Raw genomic sequence first — 16534 nt, forward strand, 5'->3', positions numbered from 1 at the left:
AACATATACAAAAGTAAAAGAAATTATAAATCTGTGAAAACGGAAGATACAGTTTAAATCCATTTATTCCTGTCACAATAGTTCTCTTGATGATTAGTTTCAAAACATTAATTTACATTCGGCTACCCAGCCATATCCAGAAGACATTTATATCGTTCCACACAGACTACAAGGCATTTCAAATGGATAAACCAATAAGATAATTGGAAGGACTTACTGAATGATGCCTTATGGTATCAGCACAACGGAACCAGTAGTCTTTCTACCTTCAAGGTCTGCATGTGCCTGAGCTGCCTCAGACAACGGGTAGGTGTGATTTACTCGAACTCGCAAGATACCAGATTCAACATTAGCAAATACCTCCCCAGCAGTTGCCAGTAGCTCATCCCGAGTTGCAGTGTATTGCATGAGGGAAGGCCTGGTCAAGAACAGGGATTTCGCAGAAAGAGCTGACAATGGAAGTGGATCTGGTGTACCTGATGACTGACCAAAATTCACCATATACCCACAAGGCTTTAAGCATGCCAATGATCCCTGGATATATTAACTTTCGAATAAGAAACTTCTTCCCAGCACATAACAAACAAATCAGAACAGCTAACCAAAGCTATGAAGTACGAACTTCAGTAAATTCAAGTTAAGGTTTGGGAGCATCAAATTTGAGCTTGATCATTACTGATTATTAGCATTCAAGCTTGGTTTTATTATGTGGGATGGCAGAACTTGATTCAGTGATTACCTTACATGTTTCATAATCTTTCAAACCTTACTTGAAATAGAAATATCTGAGTTTGACATGTCTAGCTTGGAATTGAGAAATGCCAAGGTAACATTAGGGGAGAGCTGGCTGTAAACAGTATGACGTGTTTTTTACTTTTTATTTATTATATATATATATATATATATATATATATATATGTAAGTATGATGCCTTGATACTCCAAACCCTTAATAAAATTAAGTTTAAAAGTAATGTTATATTCATGTAAGAGTAACAGTAAATTGGTCACAGTGTATTTATTCACAAGACTATAAATAATGTCTATTAGGGCTAATGATATTCATTAACCACAAGAATAATTTACCAAAAAATGGGTTACGTATTAGAGCCATATTTATTAATTCTAAGAATAATTTACCAAAAAATGGGTTACATAGTATTAGAGACATGTAAACTGTGGACTGTTGTCATCCTTAATCAACCAGTGTCGACAACCAAGACATCACTGCAACCACTGTACCATTGTGACTATCACTGCATTTGACCTCTGCTGTGAACGCAATTGATCCTTGGCACAACCATGACCGTAATCAACCTCAAAAGCCCAACCATTGTGCCACAACTCCCGATTGCAACCACCCACAGTCAATTTCCGTTGAAGGAACTTCAAACCGGACATTGATAATTCCTTAGACCTGATTTCGACAATCTCAACACCAAGACAGTTGGTTCGTTTAAACAATGACCGGTTGAAATTGTCACCCTGAGAAGATGTCATCTGCTGGTACAAACTCAGTATGTCGTCAATAAGACTTAATCAATGATTCACTCCACTGCAATCAAGGGTTGAGTCTCGGTGAGTAATCTAACCCATATCGCTTTCTTAATCTATTTCTCATTTCTTTTATCTCAGCTGTGTTATTGGAAAGTTCTTTGTGCTGTTAATCAACTCAATTTATTTAGGTCTCTTTAATCTCTTGAATTAATGAATCTGTTTTCTCTGGTTAAGAAATTGTGAACTGTTTTTTTTTTTTTTTTTTGTTAATTAAATTTCTTGTAGTTGGGTTACATGTTCAGTGGTTGTGATGGAATCAAATAAAGAATTGGACTCTGGTTTGCTTTTTCCCGTGAACTGTTTTCAATGACCTCAATTAAATTAAGTAATAATAATAATGCTCAGCGGGCAAAGTCAGTATAAGTATTTTTATTTGGTAAAAAAAAATTCCATTACTTGGTTGGACTTCGAAACCAATTACATGAACACATGGTTGTAGCTTATGGAAAAGTATTTGGACTGGTTGGGACAGATTACTGCAATATGTGTGTTTCGAAGTGGGGGGACGGAGAACGAGTGAGACTTTGGCAGGACAAGTGGTGCGGGAATTTTTTTCTGCAGGTCTTTTATCAAGATGTAAATGCTTGCATAGTAGCTAGACATGCTGCTGTTCATTCAGCATTGGTTGATGGGGAGGGGTGGAGTTGGAATGTGAGATTTCACAGAGGTTTTAATGATTCGGAGTTGGAGCAAGTGCATTCTATTCTATATCTTTTATCCACCAATTCCCCTAGGGGGTGTGATAAAATGAGAAGGGGACTAAATGGGAGTAATAGGGTTGCTGTTTGCTGTTTTTATGAGGCCAATCAAGGTACACCAGTCACATCCTTCCCTTGGAATAGTATCTGGTATGTTAAGGCTCCTAAGCAGGTATCCTTCTCTGTATGGATAGTAGATTGGGGAAAAATCCTTGTGATAATCTCATAAAGTGATTTTCTCTAGTGGGTTGGTGTTGTATGTGTTGGTGTAGCAGGGAGACAGTTGATCAATTATTGATTAATTGTGATATCTTGTGGAGATGCATCATTGGAGCTCTTGGGATCAATGGGTGCTACCTAAAAGGATAGTGGACATCACGTTTGGGTGGAAGAATTGGTTTGAGAAGCGCTCCTTGGATATTTGGAACATTGCCCCCGTATGTTTAATGTGGATTTTATGGAATGAACAAAATAGCCACACTTTTGATATTTCGAACATTGACTGGTCTTGTGTGTGAGGTCTTTCAAGTGACAATTCTCTTCTATTTTTTAGGCAGACTTCTCCTATGGAGCAGTTGTCAAGCTGTATCTTTTCTACCATTAAAGATTAAGCAAGACTTATGGAGACCTTTTTATAGTCTTTTTTTTTAAAATTTTTTATTCTTCATTGATTTCAATTTTCAATTATAAATATCTAAATTAACGTAGATGAACAAGTAAAGACAAAATTATATGTAAAGTTAAAACCACATAACATTAAAATATAGATATATATATATATATATATAGACAATATTTTTGTTTTGATTTTTCATTCATTTATTATTTAGTTATAACATCAAAATTAAAGTAGATAAATATGATAAAACCGCCTAAAAGGAATATGTAAAACCAATATATTAATATATTTAATATTGTCAAAAAAATTAAAGGTAAAAAGGAATAAGAAAAAGCATAATGATATGGCTAATGAGGTGGTTCAACAAGAGTATAGAAACAATAAATGCTACGCTTTAACTTTTATATATATATATATATATATTAGAGACTTCACGCCTATTAGTTTGGTGGGGAGCATGTATAAAATTTTGGCTAAGGTGTTGGCAAATTGCCTAAAAAGGGTTTTAGACTAGCTGATATCAAAATCTTAGAATGGCTTTGTGGGTGGTAGACAGATCCTTGATTCAATTCTTATTGCCAATGAATGCATAGATAGTCAATTGAAGAGTCAAGTTTCGGGGGTTATATGCAAGTTAGACATTGAAAAAGCAAATGATCATGTGAATTGGGAGGCACTCCTAGACCTATTAAGGAGGATGGGTTTTGGAGAGAAATGGTGTAGGTAGATTTGGACTTGTATCTCCACAATCCAGTTCTTTGTTTAGGTAACTGGGTCACCAACTGAATTTCTTGGAAGTTTGAGGGGATTGAGACAAGGAGATCCATTATCTCTTCCGTTATTTTTTATCATGACAGAAATCTTTAGTAAGATGTTAAAGAGAGTGGAGGGGGGGGGGGGTTAATTAGTGGCTTTAAGGCTAATGGTAGGCGGGGTGATGGAGTTTGTGTGGTGATGGAGTTTGTGTCTCACATCTTTTGTTTGCAGATGATACGAGCTTGTTTTGTGATGCAAATGTGGAGCAAATTCTTCATATACAGATATTGCTTCTATGCTTTCAAGCTGTCACTAGCTTGAAGGTTAATGTTCATATGAGCAAAATGGCCCCAATTCGGGCAGTAGATAATATGCATGTTTTGGCAAGGCTTTTGGGGTGTAGGGTTGGGTATCTACCCATGTCTTATCTTGGCATGCCTTTGAGGGCCTCTCATAAGTCTTCTATTTGGAATCCTATATTGGAGAAATTTGAGAGAAGATTGGCAAGATGGAAGAAACTATATTTGTCCAAAGGTGGTAGGCTGACTTTAATTTAAGAGTACATTATCAAGTCTTCCTACTTATTTCCTATCACTTTTTAACATTCCTACTAGTGTGGCAAATAAGATTGAAAAACTGCAAAGGGATTTTCTTTGGGAAGGTATGGGGAGCGAATTCAAACAACATTTGGTAGGATGGAATAAAGTGTGCGTTCCTATGGCCATGGTGGTTTAGGGATAAGGAAACAAACTAAGTTTAATAAAGCTCTATAAGGAAAACGGCTATGGCATTTTGGGGTTGAGGAGAGTCATCTTTGGAGGAGGGTGATAATTATGAAGTTTGGGGAAGAATGAGGAGATAGACTTCTAAATTAGGCAAGAGCGTTCATGGTTGCGGTTTGTGTAGAGAGATTTGTATGGGATGGGTTGGGAAGATTTTAGCCAAAAAAACTTGGTTTGAGATTAGGGTAGAAATAAAGTGAGATTCTGGCATAATTGTTGGTGTGGGGGTCAACCTTTTCGAGTGACATTTCCTGTTTTGTATGAGATAGCCATGAAGAAAGAGACTTCTGTTGCATTATCCTTGACCAGACAGAGGGAAGGGGGAAGGTGGACTTGGGATGTGAGGTTTGCCTAAGATTTGAACGATTAGGAGGTGGGTTCTATGGTGGATTTTCTTCATTTTTTGGAGAATAATACCCTTTTAATTGATAATGGGGACCGATTGAGATGGATTTTGAAGAAGAATGGGAATTTTGACATTCGCTCGCACTATAATGCTTTACGAGACTCCGCCTTTGTCACTTTTCCTTGGGAAGGTATTTTGGGAGTGAAGGCACCTAGACGAGTTTCTTTATTTGTTTAGACTGCAGCTAGGAATAAGATACTCACTAGTGATAATATGAGGAGTAGGGGGTTTGATTTTGTTGATTGGTGTTGCATGTGTCACTGTTGTAGGGAGATTGTGGATCATTTGTTGATTCATTGTGAGAAGGCACAACAATTATGGTGCTTCGTCTTTCGATCTTTTAGGGTGTCTTAGGTCTTACCAAGAACAGTGCTTGATCTTCCTTTTGGTTGGAGGAATTGGATGTAAATAGTTTTGGAGATCAATTGCTTACTTCTTTCAGTGGTTTTTGGTTTGATTGTTCTCGGGCTTGGAGACTCACATCTTGTGACTCCATCCCCTTGTTCATTAGCTCTCTTCTTTTTTGTAATTTGATTTCTGTTTTTTTCCTTCTTCTTTATGTACTTTTTGACTTCTTTGTGTTTTTCCAGCAGATTGTAGTGTCTTTAAGATATTTTTTTCTTACCTATATATATATAATTCTTTTAGGTTACTCCGTGCTCATTCTTATGCGTACAAAATAGTCTATTCACATAATAAATATCATTACTTATAAAAAATAAATTTTTTTTTTGATAAATAACGTAAGAATATTATTAATAATAATAAAGAAATTGCCAAGCCGAGTACATTAGGGATGTACTATGGGTGCAAAAATCAAGAAACAAAAGAACAACGGTCAAGAAAAATAGAAAAGGAAGAACAAGAAAAATGAGAAAAAACCACACTCCATTTAAAGAGAGTGTGTAAGAAAAAAAGACTTAATCTCCAGCAAAGAGCGTTCGCAGCCCTCAAAGCTTCTAGCATTCATTTCTCGCCAAATGCACCAAATCAAGCAGTGAGGTACTAATTTCCAAACATCAATGTGACGATGTCGCGCAAACTTTCCTTGCCAAGCCTCAAACAACTCAAGAACAGTACGAGGCATAACCCACTGAATACCAAATAAGCAGAAAACCAAAGACCACAACTCCCAAGCTATGGTGCAATGAAGTAGAAGATGATCCACCGACTCCCCACATCTCTTACACATAAAACACCAGTCAAGCACTATCACTCGTCTTTTACGAAGGTTGTCTGTTATTAAGATCTTACCTAAGGAAGCAGACCAAGAAAAGAAGGCTACCCTTGGAGGAGCCTTCGATTGCCATATCATTTTCCATGGAAAGGAAACAAGATTATGAGGGTAGAAGGAAATATAATAACCTCTAATCTCAAATCCTGTATTCCTTTCAGACTTTCAACAAACCTTATCTTGGCCTAAAAACTTTTTAAGTGAGGTTTTTAATCATCTTCGTCAAGTCTCTCTATTTGATTCCAGCACAAATATCATAACTTAATCTTTTGATCAATCTACCTAGCTACTACAGCTGGAGGCCTATGAAACCAGACGTGGTAATAGAGGCTGTGGAGGTTGTGATCAATGGGGAGGCCAAAGTAAAGGCAGCACCTTTATAAATGTACTCATTGTGGAGGTGAGAATCACAATGTAGATTTTTGTTAGGACCTTTATGGCAAACCTATAGCTCATCAGTCAGTTTTCAGATAAAGTAAAATACTTCATAGCCTCTTACACCCACTTCAGCAACCAAACTATCTCTATTCCTGAGAGAGAGAATCGTTGTGTTGTGTCTCTACAACCTCATTCCGCTGCATCTTCTTCCACTACCACTCTCACTCAGATAGGGGCCATTGACTTAGGTGTCAATAATCACATGATGGGTGGTAACTCAGGTTTGCTTCCAACTTCACCACTCTAATCATTCCTGTCATGTCACTTGGGCAAATGGCTCAACCACACACATTTTTGGTTTGGGCATTGCTAATCTTAGCCCCACTCTTTTGTTATCTCATCTTATATGTCCCTAAATTTCCTTTATCTCCTGCCTATTAGTAAGATAACCAAAACTCCTAACTATGCTACAATACTTTTGCCCTCGTCCTGTGCCTTTCAAGATCTCAAGACTGGAAGGAATATGTGTGGCAGGTGTGAAAATTCGGTTGAATTTATTACCTAGACAACGGTGACTTTTGTTGTTATCAAGATCTTAAGACCATTTTTCTACACAGAATATGATTGGGAGAATTTTTTTTTTGGATAGGTAATAAGACTTTTGTTTTATTATTTATTATAAGATATCATGGTATATAATTTAGATAATTACATTTTTTACACAAAATAAACAGGTAGAGAAAAAAAAAAATATATATATATATATATATATATATATATGACGTGTTCATCTCTACTGATCTATGTGGTGATATTGTCCTTTTCCTATAAAAAAATAGGGATAAAAATTGTAAACTAACAAAAAGTTTCCTATTATGTAATAAGATTATAACAATAAATTTATACAAATTATCTTTTATATCCACTCCTTTTTTCTTTTCAACCAAATAACACACACACACAGATATATATATATATCCTTACACTTTTCCATCCTTCCTATCTCGTCTATAAAAATAGAAAAAAAAAAAAACTGTCCATCCTAGATTTCTATCCTCTCAACCACACAACCCTAAAAATGAATACTCTATCAATCAATGGGTTTGCAAAGTTCAATGGTAAAGCAACCTAAATCAAGTTGCACCCCTGGATACAAATATGAGATGACACAAAGAGCTAACTATGAAAATCAAATATAATTATATAAATATATCTTAAATGCATCATTTGATGGCACCAATACAGAAGATGAAGATATCTCAGTTAAAGATCCAAAATTCCTCCAGAAATGAAGGGAGAGTGAGAAGAAAAAAAATGCTAATACCTGGAAGGTATCTTTTCCTACAGCATCATAGACAACATCAACCCCATTGCCTGATGTTATCTTATTGACACGAGCAACAAAATCCTCTTCCTTATAGATTATAACATGGTGGCATCCATCATCCTTGGCTTGAACTGCCTTCTCTTTCGTTGAGACAGTTCCAATGATGGTGGCACCTAGGGCATTAGCCCACTGGCTTAATAGAGAACCAACTCCACCAGCTGCTGCATGAACAAGGATTGTGTGTCCAGGTTCAACCTACAAAAGACAATTATTCATATCTAGTAGTTGATGTAAATAAGAATGTTAAACAGGCTGGGAAAGAGAGCCAAATTTAGCACAATGCCAGGTTTGAAGCGCTCTATTTGTGCTAATTAGGAGAATAGGGGACAAATGCATAGCAATATACTTAAAATAACAGTTTTTCAAACCGATGAATACAGACCTCTTCAGATTTATCATGGTATTGCTGCCAATCCAAATTATTTACACACATACACACACTATAACAATTTATTAAAAAAATTCAAAAGAAAAGGGACACAACATGGGATGTATATGAGAGATACGCCAAAAATTATCAACCAAAACCACAAAGATCAATAAATTCAAGTAAATTCGAAAAAGAAAAATGTAAAGTAGCAGCTGTTCAATCATATAATGACTACAGAAACAAAAACTTCAGATCCAAAATTGATTTTCACATAAACTTCATATATATATGAGTGACGTGTGTGTGTTGGATTGGATTGGATTGGATTGGATTTTTTTAACCCTCCATGATGGGTTGGGTCGAAAAATTCCCTCAACCTGACCCAAACCGACCCATGCACACCCCTAAGCCACACCCTTAACATGGCGATGATGATCCTTCTTCTAAATATAGATTGGAATTTACAAGCATTAACAGACTGCATATGTATAAATGCATGTGATGCAGAATACATATTCACAGATGATACCAACTCAATATTAGATGATATTTTACCACAGTTTTTATTTATATCAAGGTTTCTGGTCCAAATACTTCAAAGGCTCAATTTAATATAAATTTCAACTTTCTGCAGTATATATGCAGCTGCATCAGTATAGAACCTACCTTGAAGCAACGGCGGAGTAGAAATTGAGCTGTCATGCCCTTGAGGATGACGGATGCTGCAACGATAGGATCAATAGAGGGAGGAACAGGCACAACTTTGTTTGCAGGAAGGATCTGCTCTTCAGCATATGAGCCCATTGGATCACCAGCATAAGCTACAAGGTCTCCAACTTGCCTGCCAGTTAGTCCAGGACCCACAGCTGTCACCACCCCAGCAGCCTCCCTACCTGCATCAGAAACTGGTATTAATAAATTGGTCCCACCTTAGGACCTAACCTCATATAAAATAGGTAAATCCATTATTGTGCCATTCAAAGAAAAATCTCCAGTGTGTACTATAACTATCCCAAGTTCCAGAAACTAACAAAACTCTCTGAGACCACATATGCACTATGGTCGTAAGGAAATCACTATTTGAATAATAGCTTATGGTCATGGGTGTGGTTTGTGGAGAAGTATCCGCATGGGTTGGGAGGATTTCAGCAAAAATTGTCAGTTTGTGGTTGGATTGGGGAATAGGGTGAGGTTTTGGCAGGATGGGTGGCATGGGGATCAACCTTTTCAATTGGCTTTTCCAAGGTTGTTTGGCATTGCCATTGTGAAGGAGGCTTCTGTTGAAGCTTCTTTGCAAAGGCAGGGGGCGGAGGATAGAAGATTTTGGAATGTTCGGTTTAGTAGATTTTTTAATGATTGGGAGATGGATGAAGGGCTGCGGTTTCTTCGTATGTTGGGTGCTATAGCCCCTCCTATGGATGTTAGAGATCGGATGAGATGGAAATTAAAGTCTAATGGAGCTTTTGACACCCGGTCGTACTATAACAAATTAAGAAATTCTCCTTCAACTATCTTTCCTTGGAAAGCTATTTGAAGAGCTAAGGCCCCAAGGCGAGTTTCTTTTTTTGTTTGGTGTGTAGCTTGGAATAAGATTCTAACGGGAGACAATCTGAGATTGAGGAGATTGGATTTTGTGGATTGGTGCATTATGTGCCGTCATAGTGGAGAGACGGTAGATCACCTTCTTCTTCATTGTGAAATGGCCTACCGGTTATGGAGCTTTGTTTTCCTAACTTTTGGCTTGGCCTGGGTTATGCCTAGATCGATTCCTGAAATGCTTTTTGGTTGGTGGAATTGGTTGGGGAAGCATTCATCTCAGATCTGGAATTTAGTCCCGCTGTGCATCCTTTGGTGTATTTGGAAGGAGCGTAACCGGAGGACTTTTGAGGATTTGGATAACTCTAGTGAACAGTTGCTTGTTTTTTTTAGTGGGACTCTCTTTGATTGGTCGCGCGCGTGGGGACTCACGTCTAGTGATTCCCTCCCTTCTTTTCTTTGCTCCCTTTTCCTTTTCTAATTTTCTTGTTGTCTTTGTTTCTCTTTGTTTTCTTCTTCTTGTATCTCCTAGGTTGCTCTGTGTTTTTTCAGGCATAGAGTAACCCTTCGTATATATATCATTCTTACTTATCAAAAAAAAATAATAGCTTAATTGAAGGAAAGTAGTTTCATCACAACAAAATAAGTCTTTTGGTCGAGTTAACAATTTGGTGAGCACATACACTATTGGCCCACTTCCTGACAGCTACAGCCTGTAGAACTGATGGTTACTAGCACAGTATTGAGCTGGATTGCCTGTGAAAGTCCCTGGTTCAAGTCTTGGTAACCCCATTCTGTTAGTTTCATGTGTTGTACACATATAAGGCACATGGTTGGTTTATTGTTGTCGGAGGCTGACACATGATTGGAAGTATTTGTATTAACATGTTTGTGAGTTCTGCATAAATTTTTGCCCACATCTTGATAGGTTGAGAAATAGTGAGTTGATCTAAGTCGAGGGAATGTAAAAAAAAAAGGGGTAGAGGAAGGACAAAAATAACATTAGTAGAAGTAATAAAAAATGACTTGTCAATTAGGGAAGTAACAGAGAACATGACTTCAGATACAATAGAATGAAGGAAAAGAATCCACATGGCCAACCCAATCTAATATGTCGATGATCCATATCCAACCCAAATTTTGGGACTAAGGCTTTGTTGTGTTGTAGTTATGGTCAGTTTTATATTCAGTCGCTCTACAATTCTTGCAAATTAAGGTTACTTTGGTAATTTAGTTGAGTCTAGAATTTTCTATGAGATCCTAAGTATCCTAGATATTATTTTCTTTAGTCCAAGTTAGCATTTTATAAGGTATTAGTTTACTAGTCAAACTAGTAGTCCTAATACTTCTGGTACAAGAAAGAGTCTTTATACCTGTGTTCAATGTATTCAAAGGAGATGGAGAGTTGATTAGAAGTATTAGGCAAGTCTTTATACTGTTCATGGGCACTGTTTGCAGTACTGTTCATATATTTAAATAATTCATTTATTTTTCCTCCTCTTTTCAACCATAAATCAAACCTTTTTCTCTCTTGATCCCTCACCCTTCTTCTAAAAAGATTCCAAACCCCAAAATCCACAAATCCTTCTAAACCTTAACCCACCATAACTACACGTAGAAAAATTTCTCCAATTTGTCCTACGTCAAAGTCTATTAATGAATTCTAAGAATTCTGTCATAGCAATAGTGAATTGATCGTATCCTAGCCTTTCACTTGGAAATCTAACTATATTGAACTCCCTTGCCACACACCAAGCCACCTCCCAACACTGCTATGAATCTCTAACTCCTATTGACTACTTACCTTGTCATCATTAGGGATATATACTCCAATAAAGACCAAATTGAATATATCCTTCACTTTACTCCTAGAAAGCACGGGTGCAGCTTTAGGGCCGTTGCATCGGACTTGCAGTGACGCTCCTCCAACATGTCAATTTGGCCTTTTTTTTTATTTGCACTGATACGCGCCAATTCGCGCCAATTCCGCCTCGATTCCGGCCGATTCGCGCCAATTCAAGCCAAAATCGGCCGAAATCATGGCCAAAATACATGTTAAAAAAAATAAAAATAAACTTGTGAGTTGTATTCAAATTTATGAATATCATGTTTTAGTTATTATCTATTATTACTCTTAAATTGGTATATATTTACAATTAGATGAAAAAGTATGCTTAGCAATTATATGAAAAAGTATGCTTAGCAATATAATCGCCACACCTGGACCCTACATTTTCAAAAATTGCCAAGTCCCACACCCGTATATACACCTGCACCTGAATCCGAATATGCACCCGTTCTTCATAGCTTTACTCAATAAACATGAAATAGAAAACCTCCCCACACACCCACATCTGGATCAATTTTTTCAACCACCCGTTTGCCCCATATTAAGAGCACCTTACCTGCTGTATTTTTTGCTTCAAGTACCATCCAATCTTCAAATGACCATTACAAAGACTTCTAACAACACTTGCATACATTTTGACAATTTTGTTTCCTAACCAAAAACCACATCAGACTTCCATCCCTTCAACATGGTTTTTACAACCACTCATTTGTTAGGATCATTTAAACACACTATATTCCAAGAAAACAGGTGTAGCTTCATTAGGAATACATCAACAACCCCTCCTTTACTAGTATTCCCACTTCATCCAGCATCATAATTAACTGTAGATACCAAATTTTAAAGATCCCTAGCTCCTCTAGGAGTTAGGTTAGTTAAACACCGCACACTCCCCTCACTTGCTGACTTTCTCTATCTCTCCTCAATTGTACCAAATAAGGCCATAAACTATTCTCCAAATACTCTATAGAAACTCCTAGGAATTTGCTAAATCCCTTAACACTTCAAAATTCTCATCACCCATTGAGTAGCCTTCATACCTCCCATTTTTTAATTCACATAAAAAATTTCTTGTTCACTTGTTGATCAATCAATTCTGGCCAATGGCTCACATAGTAGAGGGCTGGAGCTCCCCCACTATTGTTCTTTTGTTACATTTTAGACCAAGTTAAGGGCAAGGCATATCTATGAACTATGAAGTGATTAGAGAAGGTGTGGACATCACTTTTTTTTTATTTAATTTTATAACTCAATAGTGACAATGTGGGAGGGGAAATTCAAACTATGGAAGTCTCCATTGGAAACACTAGAAGATGTCAACCAATTGATACTCCGTATATCGCATATTTTATGTTAAACTAACACACGTCATTAAGAAGGTTCCAGGGATTTTTTTTTCAAAATAACATCAATTTTCAAACAATTTCGTTAGTTCGCACATTTTCAAAACTATTTAAGAAACTAACATTTTGAGCGCAACTGACTCGATTTTGGAGTGATGAAATCGAGTTAATTGAACTTGGTTTCATTTAAATTGAAATCGAGCCTTATAGACTCGACTTCTCAGCCATGCTCTCTCCATCTCTCACTCTCTCACGTCCGTTGGCGACAACACTCTGTCAACAAACCCAACAAAATCCAGAGAGAAACATCAAGAATCAAGAAACGAGTTATCTCAACAAACCCAATGAAACATCAATAATCAAGAAACCCAAAGACCCAGAGAGAATCAAGAACAAGAATCAAGAAACCCACCCAAAGATCCAGAGAGAAACATCAACAAACCCCATCGTTACCGCCTGCAGACTTTGCCTCCTGTGTTCAATTTTGTTATTTCTGTCTACATGGTTTGGGTTTGTTCTTCGCGGGTTTCTATCTTCGTTAATTTCTTCTTTTTTGTGATTTCTAGGTTTCAAGATTTCTGGTTGTGAGTGAGAGGAGTGTAACGGAAAAGGCATGGATAAGAAATCGAGTCTACAAGGGTCAATTTCAATTTAAATGAAATCGAGTTCTACAAACTTGATTGTTATGCCACGATCTTGAAATTTAGCACTTCCAATATCTAGTTTATTACATTCGAGATATTAGTTTCCTAAATAAGAAAACATGCTAACTAACAAAATTATTTGAAAATTAATGTTATTTAAAAAAAAAAAATCAGATTCCAGTTAACTCAATCGGTAAAGTTTAATAAATTCAAATAAGAAATAATAACAAACATGTGTCATACAAATCAAACACGAGTCATTAATACTAATCATTAACATGATCTAAAATCCTAAAGCATTATAAGCTAATATTATAATAATACTCTTAGATTAAAAAAGTAAAAGTAATAATAATAATAATAATAAAGCAAAGAGAAAGAAAAGAAATGAAAGCAAACCAGGGGTATAGGGCAATGTGGGGATCCTATAAACTCCTTTGCGGAAATAAACATCGTTAAAATTAAGGCCAATGGCCTTATTTTTGACACGAATCTCGCCTTCCTTTGGTTCTCCTAATTCCACATCTTCCCATTTGAGGACTTCCGGACCACCAAGTTCGTGAACTCTAATAGCTTTGATCATTTTTTTGGGTGCTGCTTCTGCAAGTGCTCGCACTGTTTGCGATGCTCTTCTGGCTAGGTGTAAACGGTAGAAGTGGGTTTGGAGTTTGATGGGAATGGAAATGGGAAATTTTTGGTTTTAGAAGTACCGGTAATAGGTGGTGGTACTGGTGGTAGTGGCACTGATGAATTCCTGGTCTTAATAGTAATCCCATTTTCTTAATTTCTGCTGATTATGACTTGTAATTTTGTCTTTTTATTTATTATTATTATTATTATTATTTTTGTATATATTTTTAGTTCTGAATGCGGGCGGAATAAGGGCAATGTGACCATCATGGCAAGTTCAATGATGGTTATTTTCACCACTCTTTATTTTTTTAATAAAATAAATATAAATTATTTGATTTTGTTGTGTCAAGTTATGATTTGATTTGATTTGATTTCCCTCACCAAAAAAAAAAAAAAAGTTATGATTTGATCGGGCATATTCCAGAGAAAAAAATAAGTTATGAATTATGATTGGTGCGTGATAAAAAGAGAAGTGTTATGTAATGCTTCTGAAATTACTTTTTAGTCTATCCATAACAACCTACCACTTAATATTTATTGTGAAAATGTTATCAACATAACATTTCTCTAATAAAATAAGTATTCGTATGTGAAATAGTGAAAGTAATGTTGCTCTAATCATAATTACTTGACATATTGATAGGCTGTGAAATTGAGTATTTTAAACAAATGCAACTAAACACAAGTTTAGTATTTGTTTAAATACATTTGTTTAAACACATGTATTCAGTTTTTAAACAACGCACGTATTTCAATTAAGGAAGTCAATACCGTATCGGAGGCTATACCGGTTTGGCCAGCAGTACGATATATTTCGGATACCGGTGTACCGTTTCAGATTTATCACTATTTTATATATTATATATATATATATATATTTTTTTTTTTTTTCGGCTGAGAATTCAAATACTAATACTAAAAATAATAGTCAAAATAATAATATAAATATATAAATAAATTTCTTTTGAGGCAATGGCATATTAATGACATCATGTCACTAACAAATAGTACTCAATAACCATGACAAATGGTACTAAAATTTGATATTGGAAGTAACTTTCACATGGGCTTGGCAGAAGACACAAAAAAAAAAGAGAAAAAATGAAAAAGTATTAAAAAAGTTAATATAAAGTTGACTAGAAGACAGAAAGCATCCGGGTAAGAGAGCCAAGAACAAAGAAAATGAAGAAGAAGAAGTAGAAGAAGAAGAAGCAGGGAGGAGGAGCTCGCCAAAACCTGAGCTAACTGGCAACATGAAGGCGAAATGGAGGTGGCAACATCAGCGTGAGCAACGGTAAGTTACTGTGGAAGGAGAGAGACTAATTTTTTGTTTTTATATTTAAATCTAATTCTGTAATTTTGGTTTTGTTTCGGTCCGGTACATATTTTTCGGTCGGAATCCGATATTTTCTCCGGAATGGACGAAACAACCCGGTATGTCCGGTATTTAAACCGGTACGAAACAAAGGTGTTTCTGTACCGGCAAAGGTGGCGGAACAGAAAATACCGTCCGTACCGGCCGGTACGGTACGGTATCAACTCCCTTGATTTCAACACACATTTTCACCCACACTTACTTTCAAAAAATACAAACAACGTTACTAGAACAACGTTACCAAACGGCCCCAATTTTTTGAATGAGTTTGGATAAAGAGTGAGATGAGGAAGGACACACAGACAAGGCACATAGACGGGGATTCAAAGGGGGTGTAAGAAGATACTTATAGGAACTGGTTAAGAAAGTAAACTACTAATGAAACATAGAACATTACTTGGAAACATAAAGTAGAATAGAAGATTATATAAAACAAGCTCACTGATATTATTAGATTGCATAGGGTCTTTACATTAGACATAAGGGAAGGATTTATGAAGGAGACTAAGTTCTATCATCCCATAGTTACAAAGTGGTTATGTGTAGGCCACAAAATTCAAAACAACTTATCTACAATTTACAATCAGCTATGTCCAATCTTACATGAGGTCATAGGGGCCTGGCTTGTGGGTGATAAGTGGATGAAAAGGTAGGGGTTTGGCTGAGTGAAAGCTTCTACTGGATAAGGCTGCAGCAGAGAGCAATAAGTGCATCTGACATGCTTGGATAAGGTTGAATGAAGCTACTTCAAGACGTTTTTGAGACTTTTTTTTAAGTGTTGGACAATCTTAATCCCATCCGTCTCTTCCTTGGAACTAGTCTTCGTCAAAGTTAGTACATGGGTCATGATTATCCTCATATGGGTTAGGGGGGCCTATTTGGATTGGATTGGGCATTTCCCAAGGGTCGTCTTCATCTGGCCGCTATTGTCTGTAAGCTTTTTGAGTGCTTGGTCCTATTTAGGATAA

At 36.4% G+C, this 16534-nt stretch overlaps 1 protein-coding gene across 1 annotated transcript; it reads right to left on the reverse strand.

Moving 5' to 3' along the window:
* Nucleotides 1–14321, reverse strand: LOC142621467 (uncharacterized). The gene is made up of 4 exons (XM_075794715.1): nucleotides 13958–14321; nucleotides 8853–9079; nucleotides 7754–8011; nucleotides 1–534 (listed from the first exon to the last, which is right to left on the reverse strand). The coding sequence occupies exons 1-4, from the start codon at nucleotides 14139–14141 to the stop codon at nucleotides 229–231; spliced, it is 975 nt and encodes a 324-aa protein (XP_075650830.1). The 5' UTR covers nucleotides 14142–14321; the 3' UTR covers nucleotides 1–228.
* Nucleotides 14322–16534: the final 2213 nt, after the last annotated feature.

The sequence above is a fragment of the Castanea sativa genome, chromosome 1 (genome assembly GCF_040712315.1).
Source record: "Castanea sativa cultivar Marrone di Chiusa Pesio chromosome 1, ASM4071231v1".
Taxonomy (NCBI): Eukaryota; Viridiplantae; Streptophyta; class Magnoliopsida; order Fagales; family Fagaceae; genus Castanea; species Castanea sativa.

Coding starts and splice junctions, on each gene's coding strand:
- LOC142621467 (XM_075794715.1), bottom strand. CDS start 14,141: ATGATCAAAGCTATTAGAGTTCACGAACTTGGTGGTCCGGAAGTCCTC. Junction 9,080..13,957: donor CACATTGCCCTATACCCCTG/GTTTGCTTTCAT, acceptor TTTCTGATGCAG/GTAGGGAGGCTGCTGGGGTG. Junction 8,012..8,852: donor TACTCCGCCGTTGCTTCAAG/GTAGGTTCTATA, acceptor TGTCTTTTGTAG/GTTGAACCTGGACACACAAT.